Here is a 19,134-nt window from a genome sequence, read left to right on the forward strand (position 1 = left end):
TACAAGCAACAACCAAAAAATAAAAAAATTGAACTATTAACACCAGATGAAAATTAAATAATCATTAACAAGAAATGAAAATTAAAAATTGAAAGATTCCAAACCAAATCACTTCACGACGTTTCGATTGTTAGTATCCACAATCTTCTTCGGGTGATAATTGGCTTTTTTACTTTTTTGTTGTTGCTTGTATTTTATTTCATTGAAATTTCAGTTTTTTGCTAAATATAAGTGTTATTTTTTCAGGTAGCCTTTATTAATTTTTTACAGATTCTTTCAGATATTTCAAATTAATTTATATCATATTAGACAATGGAAGTCCGAACTAATGAAAGTATCTCATGGTTGCTGGTTTTTAAGTATTTCATTTTTCTTCGTATGATAGTAATGCCTTTTCGCTCCCTTATTCAAATATTCAAAATGTTCATAGTTGTTGTCCCCAGACTGAAATTATCAACGAAAAAAATATAATCGGAATGTACTCGAATATATAACAAACAACAAATGATTTGGGTTATACTCGAATGTGGCGAAGTATTCAATCGATGCAGTTTTCGTTATACGGAGATATAGTTCGGATCTGAGACATTTTTCGACAAAATGATCCTTTTGAAACGCTTAGTGATTATATGCAGTGCAATAGTTGATACTGCCGTAAAGGGTATGGAACGGTTAATTACTTTGAAAGGTGAGTGATTACAAAGTTTTCGAAAAATAAGTATTTTTGTACTTTCAAAGAAATCATAAAATAATGAGGTGAAAATTTCAAAAAATTAGAAAGAGGTATTGCCAAGATAAAATGTATAAAATGTCCTTTTTTCTAAGAAGTGGCTACTGCTGAAAATCTGTGAATCTGAAACATCATTTTCAATAATATTTTGTACGATTTAGTTTTCCAAGATTGAGATTTTTGTAATGAAGTATCCAAAAGTTCAAGTTTATGTTTTTCTCAATCTTTTTCGGTAATTGATGAAAACATCCATTAAGTCCTGCTTCAGTAGTCTTTCATAAAACGAAACACGTGTGTGTGAAATTGTTAATTGCCTATAAATTTCATGCAAATTTCAGTTTATATATTCTTAAGCACTTTGAAACTTGGTTATTAACAACTGCTTACGTAAGTACTCAAAGTTATTACGTTCATTTGACAGTAACTTTACGAAAAAAACGTATGTTACAGAAAATAAGGCCTTTTGCCTGAACGAACCCACATTTTAACTCAATCTAGGTGAGGAAATACTTCAATAATTTTTGCTTTCAGGTACATATATTGTTTGACGGTAAATTTTCGGTTTGATTCATTTTTTTATGTCACAATCAGACATTACAAGGGTTCTTCAATATTGTGAATACACGAAGGAGTGAACTACTCGCGACGGCATGCACAAAAAGTTCCAAAAATCACAATTAACTTTCTCAACAAAAAAAACATCATCTGAAGCTTCAAGACAAAATATTGTTTTTTTTTTCTATAGGTAATATATTCGCTCTCTTTGGATAATTTATATAAGTGATAGATAAGTGACAACCTTTCAACACCAAGTAATTGATAACATTATTATCACATATGATTAACTCCAATAATTTATTAACAAAACGTGTTTATTGCCTTTTATATGGTTATTGACGACTTCATGTCGTTGATTACTATTCCACAATACGGATGACTTTTTCACTTTCATTCATCTATATACCTACAATATTGTTATTATGGATTTTTTCAAAAGGTTTATGGGTTAAGAAACTGCAATATCTCTAATATTAACCCCAAACTACCAAAGAAAATATCGGAGTATCTGAGATTAGCAAAAGACAGCAAATACTCACTCAAATCAGTGGGATAACTGTGGTAGAGTCTATATCGATCGGACGAAAAAGAAAGGATTGGTATAGTTCAAGTAAACGATATAGTTCAACCCACCTTTCAACAGCTCCCCTTCAATAATATAGTTAGGTTAGGTCCAAAGTGAGTGGGTCTATTCGACCCTCCACCGCAACCCGCAAGGGTTTATTGTGGCTCACACCTATTCTTACTCGGCCAGACAAACCTATCTTATCAACGAAGCTGATTAGTTTATATGGTGAGTGGTATTCCAGGTCAGATGGGGTTAGTTCCCCCACCTGAGGCAGATTCTGCGTACGCCGCAGCTCCCGCTCCTGAACTAAATTTACAGGGAGGTCAATTGGAGTCGTGAACTCGACATCCATCTCCTCTGTAGACTCGCTCCTGAACTAAATTTACAGTGAGGTCCGTTGGAGTCGTAAACTCGACATCCATTTCCTCTGTAGACTCACTCCTGAACTAAATTTACAGGGAGGTCAGTTGGAGTCGTTAACTCGACATCCATCTCCTCTGTAGACTCGCTCCTGAACTAAATGTACAGGGAGGTCAGTTGGAGTCGTAAACTCGACATCCATCTCCTCTGTAGACTCGCTCCTGGATTAATTTTTACACGAAGATCAGTTGGAGTCGTAAACTAGACATCCATCTCTACAAGTGATTTTGTCATTTCCGTATCCAGCGGGGCTACGTGGAAGCAGGCATCCGATGGCCGAGTTTGCTCAACCCCCACATCCCAAGCCAATGCACTCGCCGAAAACAGCATGTACAGTGGTTCAGGCAGTGAAAGATGAACAAGGACAGCCAACCCGCCAAAAAAATATAGTTAGGGAGCTAACTAATTTCGTTATATATATATATATATATATATATATATATATATATATATATATATATATATATATATATATATATATATATATATATATATATACCGGGTGTCCCACATTTTATATTGATAGGGTATATTGATACCCTGAAAGTTGTCTCAAAACCTACATATGGTAGGGTGTACGCAACTAGTGAATTTCAAGGTCAAAGGTCACAAAAATCGGTTTTTTGCGCTTTTTTGTAAATATCTCATTCCCTATGGGTTTTCTGCTATTTGTATTCATTATCAATATTGTAGAATACAAAATTCTCTACAAATTTTGTTTAAAAAAATTTTTCATACGGTGAACCTTTTTCGAGATAGTGGGCGGAGAGCGCGCGGTCACAGTATCACTTCAGGTCAACCGGTGCCTCCGGTCGAAAACGCGCCATATATAGTTGATGAACTATAGATAAATCAATGATTATAAATATTTGTCAATTCTTATGAACTATTATATTATATTTTATCATTTTATCCACTTTTTATTCAGTATTAATTTATTTAACAACACTTACCTGCCCATGTAATTGCAGAATTGTAATTGCAGAATTCATCGTCGTCTTCTGGCTGCTGGTAAATTTCAAACTGGTCTTCATTATCGTCTCCAACGACATTTGTCTCAAGTTCTTTCATGATTTCGGGGTTAAAGGTTCCATCTTCGTTAATGCCGCTCTGATATGGTAGATCATTGAGACAAGCTTGCCCATTACATTGGCCACAAGCTAAAGAGCATTGCAAGTCCGCTTTCCTGCATCCGCATCGCGAACCACAACCACTCTTGCAGTTGCAGAAAATTGTATTTTGCAAATCATCTGGAGCAGGTGGTAAAATTGTCATGATAGGCTCCAGAAAATCGTTTCGCATTGCCCATCCCATACCCCATACCTGGGGTTCCAAATAATGCCCTAACCAAGTTTGAACTTGATAATATACACGTTTGAAATGTTGATGAGCAGCTGCACTTGTTGGTGGAATATTTGAAAGCTGCACAGGTTTATTAAGTTTTGTAGACTTGACGTAATGCATATAACGAAGATGATCGGGACTTTTCACAGATTTCGGAGCATTATAGACTGTCAATAAGGTTTGAGTTCCACTCTCTAATAATCTCTGGGCTGAACAATTTTTTTCCTCAAATGATGCAGCTAGTTCATCCAAATTTGTCAGTTTCTCAAAAACTCTTAAAAATTATTTTTTTCCCTTTTTAAAAAGCGCAGAAGTTGTGTCATAGCCACTTAATGCGCGCAGAAATAAAATATGTGTTTTGGAATGAGAATAATTATCAAAACTTTTAGTCGAGTATATCTCCGTTTTTACATTTTCTTTCCCAACTTTTTTAAAGAAAATTTCTTGTTCGTAAGACAGTGTACGCCCAATCAAAATGACAAGTAAATCAATATCTTGTCCTATTATAACTGCAGTTTTTTCCTACTTTGATTCTTCAATTGCAGTTTCAACAATAAGAACATCCGCATCATCTCTGGCTTGTTTAATAGTAATATTTGCACCTTGTAATTTTTCAATTAACATAATAATGAGCATATCTTTGTTATTTCGATTCGATAAGAATTTTTCTTGAGTAACTGGTACAACCATTGTTTCATCGAAACAGACTTCATTCGTTTTTGAAAGTGCAGCAGTTCTTCTCTGCTGCTCCATAGCTTTTATGTTCTTACTGTAGTCTGAATATCTGTCAAATACAACAATTATTTTGGAACTATAATGCCTTTGTAAATAATTCTTGTATTTATCAAAAATAATAGAAATAGTATCTTCTCTGCTCCATACAACATGATGAAGGAGAAATCCGCCATCAATAATGAAGGTCACATTATTTTCATTGAGAACAAAATCAATTGGGCTCATGTTGTCATACAATGACGATTTTGTTGTTTTTCTCATTCCATCATTATACGGACTCAATTCATATTGAAGATATTCTTCAAGATTACTTTCAAATCGTTTGCTGACAGGAATTCTTTGGAAGAGTAATAATGGATCCACTGCAACTTAACAATCATTTATTTTTACAGATTTGTTAACACTGGGAAGCGGCATTACTTTTTTGAAACGTTTCAACTTCATTTCATTAAATGATAAGCCGGTTATCTTCTTCATAGACTCTAATCCAATTTTGTAAGCTCTATGGTAATTAATTTGCTCATTTCCAACAATTCCGGAAGCTATCGATATTAACTGCGTAGTACTTGGAAAAGGATCATGGAGTTTTAACCAATCAAATAGTATATTTACGTCAGCATTGTCTTTTTCCAATCTTGAGTCTCTGGAATCTACGTGTTGCTCGGTCGACTCCAAGGAGATATTACAGAACTTACGCGCCATATATATATATATATATATATATATATATATATATATATATATATATATATATATATATATATATATATATATATATATATATATATATATATATATATATATATATATATGGCGCGTTTTCGACCGGAGGCACCGGTTGACCTGAAGTGATCCTATGACCGCGCGCTCTCCGCCCTCTATCTCGAAAACGGTTCACCGTATGAAACATTTTTTCAAACAAAATTTGTAGTGAATTTTGTATTCTACGATATTGATGATGAATACAAATAGCAAAAAACTCACAGGAAATGAGATATTTACAAAAAAAGTGACCTTTGACCTTGAAATTTAATAGTTGCGTAAACCCTACCTTATGTAGGTTTTCAGACAACTTCTAGGGGTCAATATACAAGTATTTACAGACTTACAGCTGGGTATCTCGAATTCCAAGATTCTTACCTTATTTAAGCTTAAATGACTGGAGTAGCTGACTCCCATTATCCTACTCTCCTCTAAGGATGCAAACATGTTGACCGTTTTCATTTGTTGGAAATTGTGAGATTTGGTAACTATTTCAAATGTATCAATAATCCTACACGAAAATAAAACACTTCCTCATCTGAGATTAACACTCATCTTAAATTATTAGGTTTGGCTTGAGTGTAATACTTTTAATTTAGTAATAATGTTATACTCCGCTCAAAAAATCATCTATTATTAAATTTCAATTCCCGTTCTACTTACTTTAATAAATTCAAATTTTGATTTAAGTGGAATAAATAGGTTATATTCAAGAAAGAAAATTAATTTGATTCAATGTTATTTTTTCCAGTTTTGAAACAATAATTATATGAAAACATTAATTTAGAGTACTTTTCATTTTGTTTTAAATATACGCATGACTTGAATTCATCTTTTCATAACATTCAAATTTTATTTGTTCCTTATAGCAAATAAATGACATTTGATACAATATTATTTTACTTATTTTATGAATAAGCTGTTTCGAACTAACATTATTAAACCCGCATATCACTTAAGTAAGCTCGCACACCGGAGCAATAAACAATGAGCAATCAGCAATAAGCAACAGGCAATGCATATCATAGGATCTCGCACACCGATGAAATATCACTAGTTAAAAATTTCGTCTTCTGATGAGGACGAAGTTGTAATGTTGTGGCGAAGAAATAGGAAACGAAGACGATATTGGATTCATCCATTATGTCAAGTGCTCAAGAATCATGGAGCAAGTATATGTGTCGAAGAATTAAAGGCTCATCCCACCCAGTTTCAGAACTGCTATCGGATGAGATCAGATACTTTTGAAACACTCCTGGAGATGTTAGCACCGTAAATTACCAAACAAGATACCAACTACAGAGATGCGATCACCCCACAGGAGAAACTACTGATTACACTCAGGTGAGGTATATGAAATTGACTGACTATATTGAAAAAGTAGCATTTCAATGAAAAAGAAACAATAAAATACAAAACAATTTCTACATTAAAGGTCTTCAAATATGTTTGTACAGGTGTTGGTTGTTCTCCATATTCTCTTGTTGAAAAAGAGTGACGTGAATGAGTTGAAACATTGGACTGAGTTAAGTAGTTGGAATAAACAGGGCTAGGAGTTGGTATTGGCATCATCATAGTGTTATTTGGGGATGGTCCGTCACAAAAAAGTTCATTTAGAAGCTCAAGTGTTCTCTTTTTGAACTGTCTCTTGTGATAATCAGTTAATTTTGTCAGATCTGGAAGCAAACTTGCTAGAAACTGAAGATCTGGATTAGGCTTCTCTGTCGCTGAATTGGTTTTTGAGGTGTTTGACTTGACATATTGCATAAAACACTTATCAGCTCCATTAAGAGTAGTTGTTTCGCCGCTTCTCAGAAGGTCCAATGCCTGCAGTATTCGAATATTGCGCTTGAGTTTGTAGATTTTTCTTTTGGGAAGTTCTAACGACCTTTCTTATATCTTTCTGCTTCTCTTGAGAGTTTCTAACTGACGCTGTAATCTCTTCTTCTGAATGATCATTGTTATTCGTCTCTGCTGCAGATTCAATATAGTTTTCTTCATTGACACTGGGCTTTGTTTCTGTAAGTGAATTTCCTTGTTGCGGTTTGGATTTCATGAAAGGCGTAATGACCTGTATGACGTCTTTCAAGTAATAGTCTTTAATTTTCTTAGCTCCGCTTCCTGATGGTAGTTTTTTCATGCTCCTTTCTTTCACTTTCCTTTGCATTGAGGACCTAAAAAAGAAAACTAATTGAAATTGGAATGCATGCACCGCCAGTATACCGCCAATTATTGCTTCGATATATTTGAGTCAAAATAATCAAATTTAATACGACATTGATTTGTTTCATCATGGTAAACATAAATATATTATCATTATGTTTGGAAATTCAAAAATGTTCTACTTTTTATATGCTGCCGCGTTTATTTTTCATTTATTTATATAATAAACAGAAAAAACAGTATTCGTCGCATTTCGATTCCATATCCCCTATTCCAAAAGCAATAATTATATTTAACAATTTATTTAGAATGTAAATAAAAAATGTAACACAAAAAATCAAAAATTGATTCAAGTAGGTATAAATAGAAGATTACAAATTCTGCTTTTTCAATGTACTCTTCCTCTATCATAATTTTTTGACCAAATCGAATCAGGAAATTCGAAATTAGAATCGAGTATCTATTACATAATTGTTACAATTCAGTGTCATATTTATGTGAGTGCATTATTTAATTTTAAAGGTATATTTTCAGTGAGAATACACTACAAAAACACACTTTTGTCTATTTTCCACGATATTTTTTTATTGTTGACTAGTTTCGGCCATTACACCATTTTCAAAAACTGAGTTTTGTATATAAAACCCAGGCCTACCGATGGGATTACCGCTAAGTCCGTTACTAGCTGATATCTTCCTAAATAATTTAGAGAATGATCTCATTTTGAATAACCCTCTTTCCCATAAAAATATTGTGTTCTGGTTTAGATATGTAAGTGACATATTAGTAGGTTTCCATGGTTCAACGAGACAAATAATCCATTACCTGAAATTCCTCAATAGTCTACACAATAAAATCAGATTCACCATAGAGACAGAAGAGAACAATGAGATAAATTTTTAGATCTGACAATATCCAAAAACAATGATAAACTCGACTTTAACATTTTCCGAAAAAACACATTCATAGATTTCACAATACCTGCTGACAATTTCAACCCGATTTCACAGAAATCAGGTCAATTATACATAGGGCTTTCACAATAACCCTTTCTGATCAGAACCTCCGAAGTTAAATCGCAATCATCAAACAAATAGCATTTGTTTGAAGGTGGTTGACAATATTTCGTGGTGTATTTCATCAGTTCGGACTTCCATTGTCTAATATAATATAAATTGATCTGATCACCCTGAAAAAATCAAAGAATTTAACCGAAAATAACAATTTTATTTTAAACAAAAAACTGAAATTACAAAGAAATAACATACAAGCAACAACCAAACAAATAAACCTATAATCAAACCAATGAAGCGGAAAGAGGGGGTAGGTGAAAGCACTCGAATGACCTATAAATAGTCCAGTTATCACCCAAAGACGATTGTGTATACTAACAATTGAAACGTTGTGACATAACTTGGTTAGAAATCTTTTAATTTTAATTTTTTCATTTTTTGTTAATAATATTTTTAATTTTTTCAGCTTTTATTAATATTTCAATTTATATTTGTTTGGTTGTTGCTTGTATGTTATTTCTTTGTAATTTCAGTTTTTTGTTTAATAAAATTGTTATTTTCGGTTAATGTTTTTGATTGTTTCAGGGTTATCAAATCAATTTATATTATATTAGAGAATGGAAGTCCGAACTGATGAAATACACAAACAAATAACATTTAATAACAAAATACCTACTACTCTAGGTAACAACATTATAATGAACTATCAACAATTACAGTAATGAAAGAACTGTATTCAATTTCCACAAGACCAGAACACAAATATGTTAGTGTCAATTATGCAGGTAGAATCTCCGAGAATATTAAAAATTATCTCTCTAAATTCAATCAACAAACATCCTACACATCCGGCGGAAATTTATAAAACAGATTATTTAATACTTATGATGCACTGTTTGGAACCTTTGGTGTAGTAATGAATATTACTCTAGTTTTTTCCCAACACCAAATCGTTATTTTCAACACCTCGACACGTGTTTCGATCACCAAGTGATCATCTTCAAGAGAAAGATTAATCTTTCTCATGAAGATGATGTCGAGGTGTTGAAAATAACGGTTTGGTGTTGGGAAAAAACTCCATTAATATTCATAGATTATTTAATGCCAAACCCGAATTAGACAAAGGGAAGAGATCTGGTATATATCGACTAGAATGTGGTAATGCCCCGCTATATCTGTTTAAAAAATCTGTTTAAAAATCTGTTTTTCCGTTAACCAGCTGTCGCACCCCTACGAACGACAACCCTCAGAAGTCGAAACTTGTGCGAGCTAAGGATTAACGAGGTCTTACCTTTTAACGTGTGATTCCTAACACGGGTTGGGCGGTAGCAAGTGAAGATCGATCGTTCAGACTAGGGCTTGAACCACCGACCAACACGGCAGTCAATTCGAGTGAGTGAACAAAGCACCCACGCCGAACCGCTTGGCTACCGACTGACCAAACTGGTAGACCAAACTGGTAGAAATTTCAATATAAGGTACCATGAACATGTCATATCGGATAAAAAATTACTGATGTACGAAATCTTCAAAACTGGAAACAAAATATATAAAGAGAATCTAAAGATCCTCCACACATGCGAAAAAGGGAAAATGATGAATCTGTTCGGATCAATGGAAATCAACAGGTCAAAGAAAAAATCCAAATTATATTATCCTCAACGAACAACTTGATGTAAACAATAGTCCTCTCCTGAACATATGATTCAGTTCTAAAAACCTACATTAATAATAATAATAATGTTATTCAAATTCAAATCACAAAAAGAAATAAATAAAGTAATACATACACTTAAATAAACATCGTAGAAACCACAATAGCATCAGTTGTTGCTTGTATGTGGTGAAAAGGAGATCCAAACGAAAAAAATGAATATATGATAAATATTAAAGTATGATAATGAATTATATAAAGGGGATTTGCATATGAAAATAAACTACTTAATATATGGGATTGAAAACTCATAACTCAGTTTTGATATATATATATATATATATATATATATATATATATATATATATATATATATATATATATATATATATATATATATATATATAATATTATTTAAATATAAAATCATACAAACATAAAACTAAATTGATAATTAAGTAGGTATAAAATCACAATTGTAAAATACACGTACTAGTAATAATATATAAAAACATGTTGACATCGATATGGATGTTGTTGAAAATGGATGTGATCAAAAGTTTTGTTTTGTTATGTTCATAGATATTTTAGGTATAGACAATTTAGGTACCAAATTATTTATGATAGGATAGGCAATGCAAGTATAAATTACTCAGATTTACATGTAAGCTAGTTAAAAAAAAAGTTTTGAAAATGGTGTAATGGCCGAAACCAGTCAACAATAAAGAAATATCCTGGAAAATAGACAAAAGTGTGTTTTTGTAGTGTATCCTCACTAAAAATATACCTTTAAAATTACGTAATGTAATCCCATCAATGTGACACTTTCGTAAAATATGATATTCTTCTTTGAAGAATATTCATTTCTTCCACTCAATAGCAATTATGAAATGAAGTAATGAACAACTCTTATGGTAATGATAATTGCTGTAGTATCAAGAAGAAAGATATACTTGTTACTGAATAGTATACTCAATATGAATAAATCCGAATATTCAAAAAAATTGTTTTTTTCTTCTACGAAGTATATTCTTTATTAAAGAAAAGAACTCTTCTCACGCTAATAATAATTGATGTTCAAACAAAAAGAAAGCTATACTAAGTAGTAAAGTTTCAAATCTCAGAATAAGTATAAAACTACTTAAATTTCAAATATATAGAAAGCGTTAATACAAAGATAACTATACCTGCGGAATGGGAAGATGATGATGTACTTGAAATGACACGATTCATCTTCAATGAGCCTTTTTTCTGAGAATAGTACAGCGAACGTGTCACGAGAGGCAGAACTAGTACTAGAGACAAACATAAACTATTCACATGTAAAACAGTGTTATTTACGTAATATTAATTTATTATTAAAAATTTAAATCTGATATAAAAAAATATTTTGTGCTAATATAATACCAACAAAGCATTGCTGTTTTGCGAATTGTACATCGAATATTCGATATCCGGAAGAAAACGTGTTTTTATACCATTTATGAAAGCTCATAATAATGAGGTTAGATGTAAGAAATGGATACCTACATGCTTCGAGAAGAGTGGATTTAACAGTGCAAAAAATAAATGAATATTCATATGTATGCTCTAAACATGAAATGAATAGTAAACTTTTCATAGTTGATTACCATTGATTACAAAGAGATATAATCGTTTAATAAACTATATTTATTTATTATATTCAATTGAATTTATTTCATTACATCTATATTTAATTCATATTTCACTCGGAAATAAATCTGAATTCCATAATTATTTTAAATTTCTTTTATCACAGTTTGAATCTACGGCTACTCTTTCACTAGAGTCTGTATACTAACCTGTCTATTAATTCACTTTTTTTCCAGTTACTTTCGAATTACGGCATGCAATCCAACGTTTTAATATTACAATATTGTTATCCTTTACAGTTCAAATTTTAGTTTTGCTCCAGGAACATCTTCTTGTTTCAAAAACATTCTTTTTCAATTGTACTTTACCATATGTTTATATGAGGATTAGGCAGTGTTTGTCCCTACCGAACTACTAGCGCTGCTAGTGAGTGATTTTTCGTAATTCAGAAAAAAGGTTCATTCAATGCAGCTTTTTTTCCGTGTACCCACAAAAAATATGCCTATCAATTGCAATATGAGAAATTAATTGGTACAATACTTATACTTCGAATATGTGATACAATAGTAGTCGATGCATTGAGAAAAAATTGTCATAGATGTCGAATTGTGAAAATTAGTTAATTCAAACAAAAATCAACATTGACATTTTATGAAATGTGGATGTAGTTTTAAATACCATCGTGAAATATATTTGAAGATTAAATTTGAAATTATTAGGAAAAATTTCACTGAATTAATTTGTGTTTGAGTTTTTTTTTGTTGTGTCAGATTTTCTATTTGTTTCTTTGAAGAAACATTTTTTGAGTTAGAATTACTTCAATTGTTTGAATTTTTGGTATTCACAGGCTCTAGTAGAACCTTTGCAGAAATATGCCAGAGGACCATTCAACCCTTCTCTATCCTCAGAATTCATTCTTGTGAAGTAAGAAATGCTAGAAATCCAATATGAACTCCCAGATAAATTCGAATTCCTTTATCCCAATTCAGTAGTTGACGCATTCGTTCCAACAACCTTAGACAACTTTGTTTTCAAAATCCACACTCGTGTAAAATGATTTTTATAATATACATCCAATTACCATTTCATTTTTCAATTATGTTTTAAGTGGTCGACAACGTTTAATTATGAAGTGATTCCCAACACACCACATGCGTAGTTGAAATTATTCAATAACATAAGCAATCAAGAGCATTTAAAAAAGACCATAATCAGTTTCCTTTAATTTTTTTTCTGAGTCCAACCTTCACAGATATCCGAGATCTGTAAAAATATCAAATGAAAAATTAAATTGGCGATGACATTTTATATTTCACATACATTATGCAGTGGAACACCGTTGACTGTATCGTTCATTTTAGATATAGATAGATGGATTCATCATCATCCCTTTTCAAACGAAATTGTTCTCGTTAAGGATTCAACAGTTGCAGCCTCAATCTACCCTAGTACCACTGAAGAGAGTCAATCCAGTTCAAAACAGCGATATCTGGTATTGGATTCTGAATGCAACTTCTTTTGGATTTTGTATCAACAAGATAGAGTATTTCAATCGCCTTTGGAATGCGAGAATATTCACCCATTCTAGAACAAAAAGATAAGTATTTGTTTCGGCTCTGTGACGAGTAGATACTCCTGAAACTACCTACTCGCGATCAAACAACTTGAATCGACTGAAAAAATTTAGGTGGGAACTCAGAGATAAAACAAAACTCCACAACCTCACGTTATATTGAATGAGAGCAGATACCTCATATCGGAAAATAGCAAAGCCTAAATACGTGTTTTGGGATGGGTGTCTCTCATGTGTCTCACGTGTACCACAGGGTTCTAATTGTTTCATGAATGTTTCAAATTCATTTTTGGCTGGCAGTTTACAGCCAAATTGAACCTATTGCAGATTATCAACAGTTGAAATCTGGTATTGAATTGGTTCTTGATTGGTACTTACGAATACTATTCTGATCATTCCCATATTGATTTCAATTTAAGAGCCAACGGCAGACAGCTGTTTCAGCCTATTGGGCATCGTCAGAATAGTGCTTATCTATTTATCTTTTAATTCATGAAATTATTTTCCAGCAGCTCGACTGAATCAACTTTTTTGGGAGAGAAACGTTTTTTAGAAAAAACACTCTTTGGCTTTCTCCTTCTCCATCATTGAACAAAAAATTTGAGAAACTTAAACTTTTGGTTCAATGATGGAGAACAAGAAAGCCACAAAGCATTTTTCCGCAGAAGTCATATATTGTATACTATCCATGATAATAATAATCACACAATTGTCAAACATTTCAACGTTAACAGAATAGTTTTCTCGGTAAAAAAAAGATGTTTTTATTGTGTTATTAATTTTCCTCAAGTAACGGGTCAATCCATTCATAATATATTGTATAATGAACCATGTTGATGATGTGTCCATAGTTTATTTATAAGTTTGTAAACATTTTTGTTAATAATTCTTCAAATATTCTATAGTTAGAGATGTAAACATTTTCTATAATTGGATTTGGAATTCGCTTCATAAACTTTTAGTTTGGTTCACCTCCACAGACCATACCTAAGATAATGATACTTTTCCGTGAATTCAACTCTTGAAAAAGTATTCGTGAGTTTCACATTCAATATTTTCATTTATTAATTCGAGAAATTAAATTCGACTGAAAATGGCAGTTACTAAATTTGCAACGAATCTCAATGTTGAAGACAACAAAATCTGGGCTGGCAAGCCGTGCTCAAATCAAACCTGAAGTATCAAACGTTTCGTCTGTTACTGCAGCAGACATCAACAGTGGTATGTTCGTTGACTGCGAGGGCAAAGGTTATATCCCGAAATCTCAATCAGTAACGACTTACATTCAATAGGTCATTCATTTATTTCTGACAAAGCCGAGCTATATAGTTTCTGATTTATTTTACCGATAAATTTCTGGAGGTATTTTAACGCAGTGAAACTCACTCACTCAATGTGTGTGTACCTACTGTTCTAAAAAGTTCTCGTAGTACTACTACTTTGACGAAATACTGGATGGTGGACATTACGTGAACTTTCTTCAAGATGAACCGACTGATCTCTTAGGGTTATTGTTTTCTAATGCAGAGACCAGCTTAATCAGACATTTCGCAATCGGTGGATCTGCATGTAGGGAACTATTCAGAGGTTGAACTGAAGCATTGATGCGTTAAATAGAAATCTGAACAATGAACGGAATTTAATCCCTTACCCTTGATTCTATACAAATTATTGATATAGAACCTTCATTGAAATTTCAAAAACATACATACTAACTTTGAATAATCTCTGAAATGTATGAAGCCCAATCGAAATACATCTGAGTGGAATAATACCTGAAATTATTCGCGATCATCTATACTAGTTATCTTACAAAATATTACGATCCCAAAAAAAATTGGTTTTTGATTGGAAAAAAATATTTTTTTCTACTCCCGTACGTGAAATAATACTTTCACACACCGTTCACGAATCGTAAAATGTAATTTCACGCCCTTGTGCGTGAAATTATTTTTACGCCCTAGGGCGTGAAATAAACCCATAAGAATAACATGGTACATTCAAGTGTTTTTATTACCAGTGCGTGAAATATACTCATAAGAAATACATTGTAGTCTGTCCATAAGACCTAATACATGAATATTTCGCTGATAGGCGGCCTTAGTGCATCTTTTGTTTAAGAGCAGCAATAAATCATAAATAAACTGTCAAAATAGCTTGATCATTAACATTATACTATAATGGATTCTGATCATTCAGATAAACGAAGTACCCCGCGGGATGTTATGGATGCAGCCAATGAGGCTAGTAAGACTTTATTACCCCAAAAATCATTGAGCCTGTATGAAAATACGTATGAGAAATTCATGGCATGGAGGAAAACAAAGAATATCAATTCATTTTCTGAAAACGTAATATTGGCATATTTGTCAGAATTATCCAAGAACTTTAAGGCAGCAACACTTTGGAGTAATTTCTCAATGCTAAAAAGTACCATCAGTATTAAAAAAACATAAATATTGACTATCCTAAGATACGTGCTTTTTTAAAAAGGAAGAGTGAGGGATACGTTCCCAAAAAATCCAGAGTTTTGGAGAAAGAACAAGTACTGAAGTTTATACAAGAAACTCCTGACGAAAAATTTTTATTGACCAAGGTAAGTTTAATGTCTCACGGTAGTATTAAATAAATAGAAAATAATATCTATAAATAAAGTAGATCCTAATAAGTATGGTTGGTCAAATCAGATATATTATCTAAACCTATGTTAATGTGATATCTTACTATGATCTTCTGAATTATTTTAAATTTGGCGTTGAGAATCGCGTTTTCACACATATATTTGTAAATACGAATGGTTCAGCGATAGTGCGTCGGCCTCGCGCGCCCAAGGACCTGGGTTCGATTTCTGACAGCCATAATCTTTTTTTAGTTTCTATATCGTAATTTCTTTTTCTTTTAGGTTATACTAATATTTGGACTTGCTGGAGCTCTTAGAAGAGATGAACTGTATAAACTGAAATTAGATGATTGAAGATTTACGTACAATACTCATAGTAAACGTCCATGATACAAAAACCAAAATCTCAAGAAAATTTACCATCACGGAACATCTTGAATTATACCGAAAATATACGGCACTCCGTCCGCAAAAATACGCAGAAAAATAATTATTTATTAATTATCAAGGTGGAAAATGTACCTGCCAGATCGTTGGTATAAATAAAATTGGTAAAGTTCCTTCGGTAATCGCAAAATACCTAAATTTACCTCATGCTGAACAATATACAGGCCACTGTTTTAGGCGGTCATCCGCCACGTTATTAGTAGAAGCTGAAGGCGATTTGCTTACCTTAAAAAACATGGAGGTTGGAAATCCTCTGCAGTGGCAGAGCATTTTATAGAAAACTCAATTACTCAGAAAATTGATGTGGCAAATAAAATTTTATCGCCTCAAAATCAAATTTCCTCAGCCCATATCGCCACTACTATCATCTCAACTTCCAAGTCAAGAAACACACTGATAGAAAAGTCAAATGATGCAGGTGTAAGTTTTGGAATGGTCACAGGTTCCAATATTACTATTAATAATCATCATTATTCCACATCAGAATGAAAACCAAAAATAATAATCTCAGTATAAGAATTAATTGTTAATTTTATAATATAGGTACTTACTAATTATTCTGAAATTCAATAAAGCTCTTTAAACTAATGGTGCTTAATTTTCTCTGTATGGTCGTAGAAAAAGTATAGTGTGCAACATGTGCGTGAAGACTTTTTTACACTCGCGTTGTTTGCGACACGAGCCCTCAGGCGAGTGTCGCAAACGCTTCTGTACGCTTGTGTAAAAAAGTCGATTTCACGCACTTGTTACACAATATACTATTATATCTCACCAAATTACACGGTATCAAAAACCGCATAGTGTATGGTTAATCAAATAAATGGAATTCCAGTTTTCCAATTTTCTAAGTTAGATTTTGTCCTACGAAATTTACAAACTGGATTGAGGTTTTGCTCTATAGAGAAAAATCAAACGTAATTATCATAAATGAAGAGAAACATTTCGAATATAGTAAGCATGTGAGGTTATCAGAAGTTCGAATTCACTTTTTTGTGAACCTTGATCTCTTCATGATATCAAATTCGCATCCAAACAAATTTTTGCAAACTTGACCTCATTGTCATTTACACTCACAAATGGTCGAGTCAATGAAATATTCATGTATCGTTGTAATGATTTCAAAATGTATTCAAAACATTTTGAGAAAGATTATAAAATAACTAAAAGCTTTATTGCAGCTGCATGCAGTTGTTCGTCAACAGCAAGATGTTTCAATTCCCGGCTAGAAGTGACAGAAATCAAATGCCACGAAAACCCAGGCATCAGTTTTTTCTAAAAAGATGAATAATGTCAGTGCACAAATACGTCACTAGATCTCCTTCTGCAATAATACTCTGAGGCTATACTCTCAAATTCTATCCAGAAAAGAGCCGTTTGCCTTTTTGGCACTCACAAGCAATCCTTGGCGAGACCTGCCCATGTTCTACTCGTACAGATGCCTTCACGAAAGGTATTCGACTGACTTATCCCGCTTAATGATAGAAAGTACGCGCTCGTGTCCTGCTGGAAGGTCCTGCCGGAAGTACTTTTGTACATCGGTGTTGAAATTTTTCATGTCCTGCCAGCAGGACTCGACTTTTCAATTCCATTGTCATTCCGGCAGTACGCTGGGTACTAGGTAGGACTTCACAGACTCATTGATTTTTATTGGGATTTTAAGAATGCATAAAGAAATAACAACGACAAAAAAACATTTCATAATTTATTTAAAATGATCAGTCTAACAATTTAAACAGGAATATATTTTCATTTTTAATAGTCTTACAAATAAATAATTTTTTTCACAAACAAATATCACATTTAAAACACGAAAAAAAACACTTTTGCATATAAAAATTAATATACATTTTTATCTTGAAAAAAATTTGTACGTAAATTTCTACCGCACCCGAATGCCGTTTTCGATGTGAAATTCGAAACAGCCCCTGCCTGTTTGGGGACAACACATTACAGCGTTCATAGCCACATTTTTCGCAATAGAAACTGGCTTTTGTCTGAATTTTTCTCGCCCGAGAGCATATAAGACATTTCCGTTGCACGCGGCGCCTGTCACTGCTTCTGGACAGTGCCATCAGCACATGAGTATTCGCTGCATTGGCTTTCCCTCTAATTGGTATAGTCGGGCTAATTATATTCGATGGTCGTGTAATGTTGGCCCGTTCAATTAATTGGTTGGCCAACGCTTCAATGAAGTGCTGATGGTCCACTGGGAGGTCCCGACATTCAAAATAGTTGAAAGTCAAAAAAGCGTTGGTTATTCCAAAAATGGACCCAAAAATTCTATGGACCCAAAAATTCTATGGACCCAGTTCTGGGTTCGCCAAACCTCTTCTAGTGCAAGTCAACTTTGCCGAATATGGTTGTGAATATCGACGGCTGGAGCACCATGAAAATAATCTTCAACTATTTTAAGTCTTTCCTCAGTTTTATAAAAAACTTTCCCATCATCGTCATACCTTTTTTTGGCACATGGTGTGCTCTGAAGAGTAGTGTTACATGTAGCAATGAAGGAATGAACTTAAGGTCCCTCCAAGATTCCGCTAAACATCAACATCTTGATAATTTGCAATGGCTGAGGCGTACACAATGACGCGGCGTTCACTTGCATACATCTTAGTTAGTAGTGAATGTAGATCTACCGTTTAAAAGCCTACCCTCACTTTTTTCCATGGTTTTTCTAGCCCATCAGCTTTTAAATAAAGGCGAAGCTTAAAATTTCCCCAAAACATGGTTTATACAATCGAAATTGAGTTGAGATACTCAAGAATACTAAGGAAAGGTCAAATTAAAGAAAACGAGTAAAAATTAACATTCTCTAACTTTTTTTGCGCTAGCTTAAAATTTTATGAGGAATCGAATGGTAGCACTTGCCGGCCTGCCAGAAGGACGAATGAGCCTCTTAAACCTAGTTGAAGGTGGTAGGACATTGAGGT

General features: G+C 33.0%; 2 protein-coding genes across 4 annotated transcripts in view; one reads left to right on the top strand and one right to left on the bottom strand.

Moving 5' to 3' along the window:
- The first annotated feature begins 512 nt into the window (after positions 1 to 512).
- Positions 513 to 19,134, top strand: part of LOC111502320 (scavenger receptor class B member 1) — a 277,624-nt gene continuing 259,002 nt past the window's right edge. The window contains exon 1 of the mRNA XM_074183718.1: positions 513 to 688. Coding sequence (XP_074039819.1) covers positions 601 to 688 — 88 coding nt within the window. The 5' untranslated portion in view covers positions 513 to 600. The remainder of the gene's footprint in view (positions 689 to 19,134) is intronic.
- The window catches only part of LOC141485907 (uncharacterized), a 30,213-nt gene continuing 17,456 nt past the window's right edge, over positions 6,378 to 19,134 (bottom strand). For 2 of the 3 annotated variants that reach the window (XR_012467528.1, XM_074183561.1), the window contains exon 2: positions 6,378 to 7,291. Coding sequence is in view for 2 of the 3 variants with exons in the window: in XM_074183561.1 (XP_074039662.1) it covers positions 7,269 to 7,291 (23 nt within the window). In the remaining variant the exon portion in view is untranslated. Of the gene's footprint in view, positions 7,292 to 11,134; positions 11,548 to 19,134 lie in introns of those variants that run through there. The other variant, XM_074183563.1, reaches the window with a different exon arrangement.

The sequence above is a fragment of the Leptinotarsa decemlineata genome, unplaced genomic scaffold (assembly GCF_025532065.1).
Source record: "Leptinotarsa decemlineata unplaced genomic scaffold, Ldec_3_MD MMD2_tig00026340_RagTag_RagTag, whole genome shotgun sequence".
Lineage (NCBI taxonomy): Eukaryota > Metazoa > Arthropoda > Insecta > Coleoptera > Chrysomelidae > Leptinotarsa > Leptinotarsa decemlineata.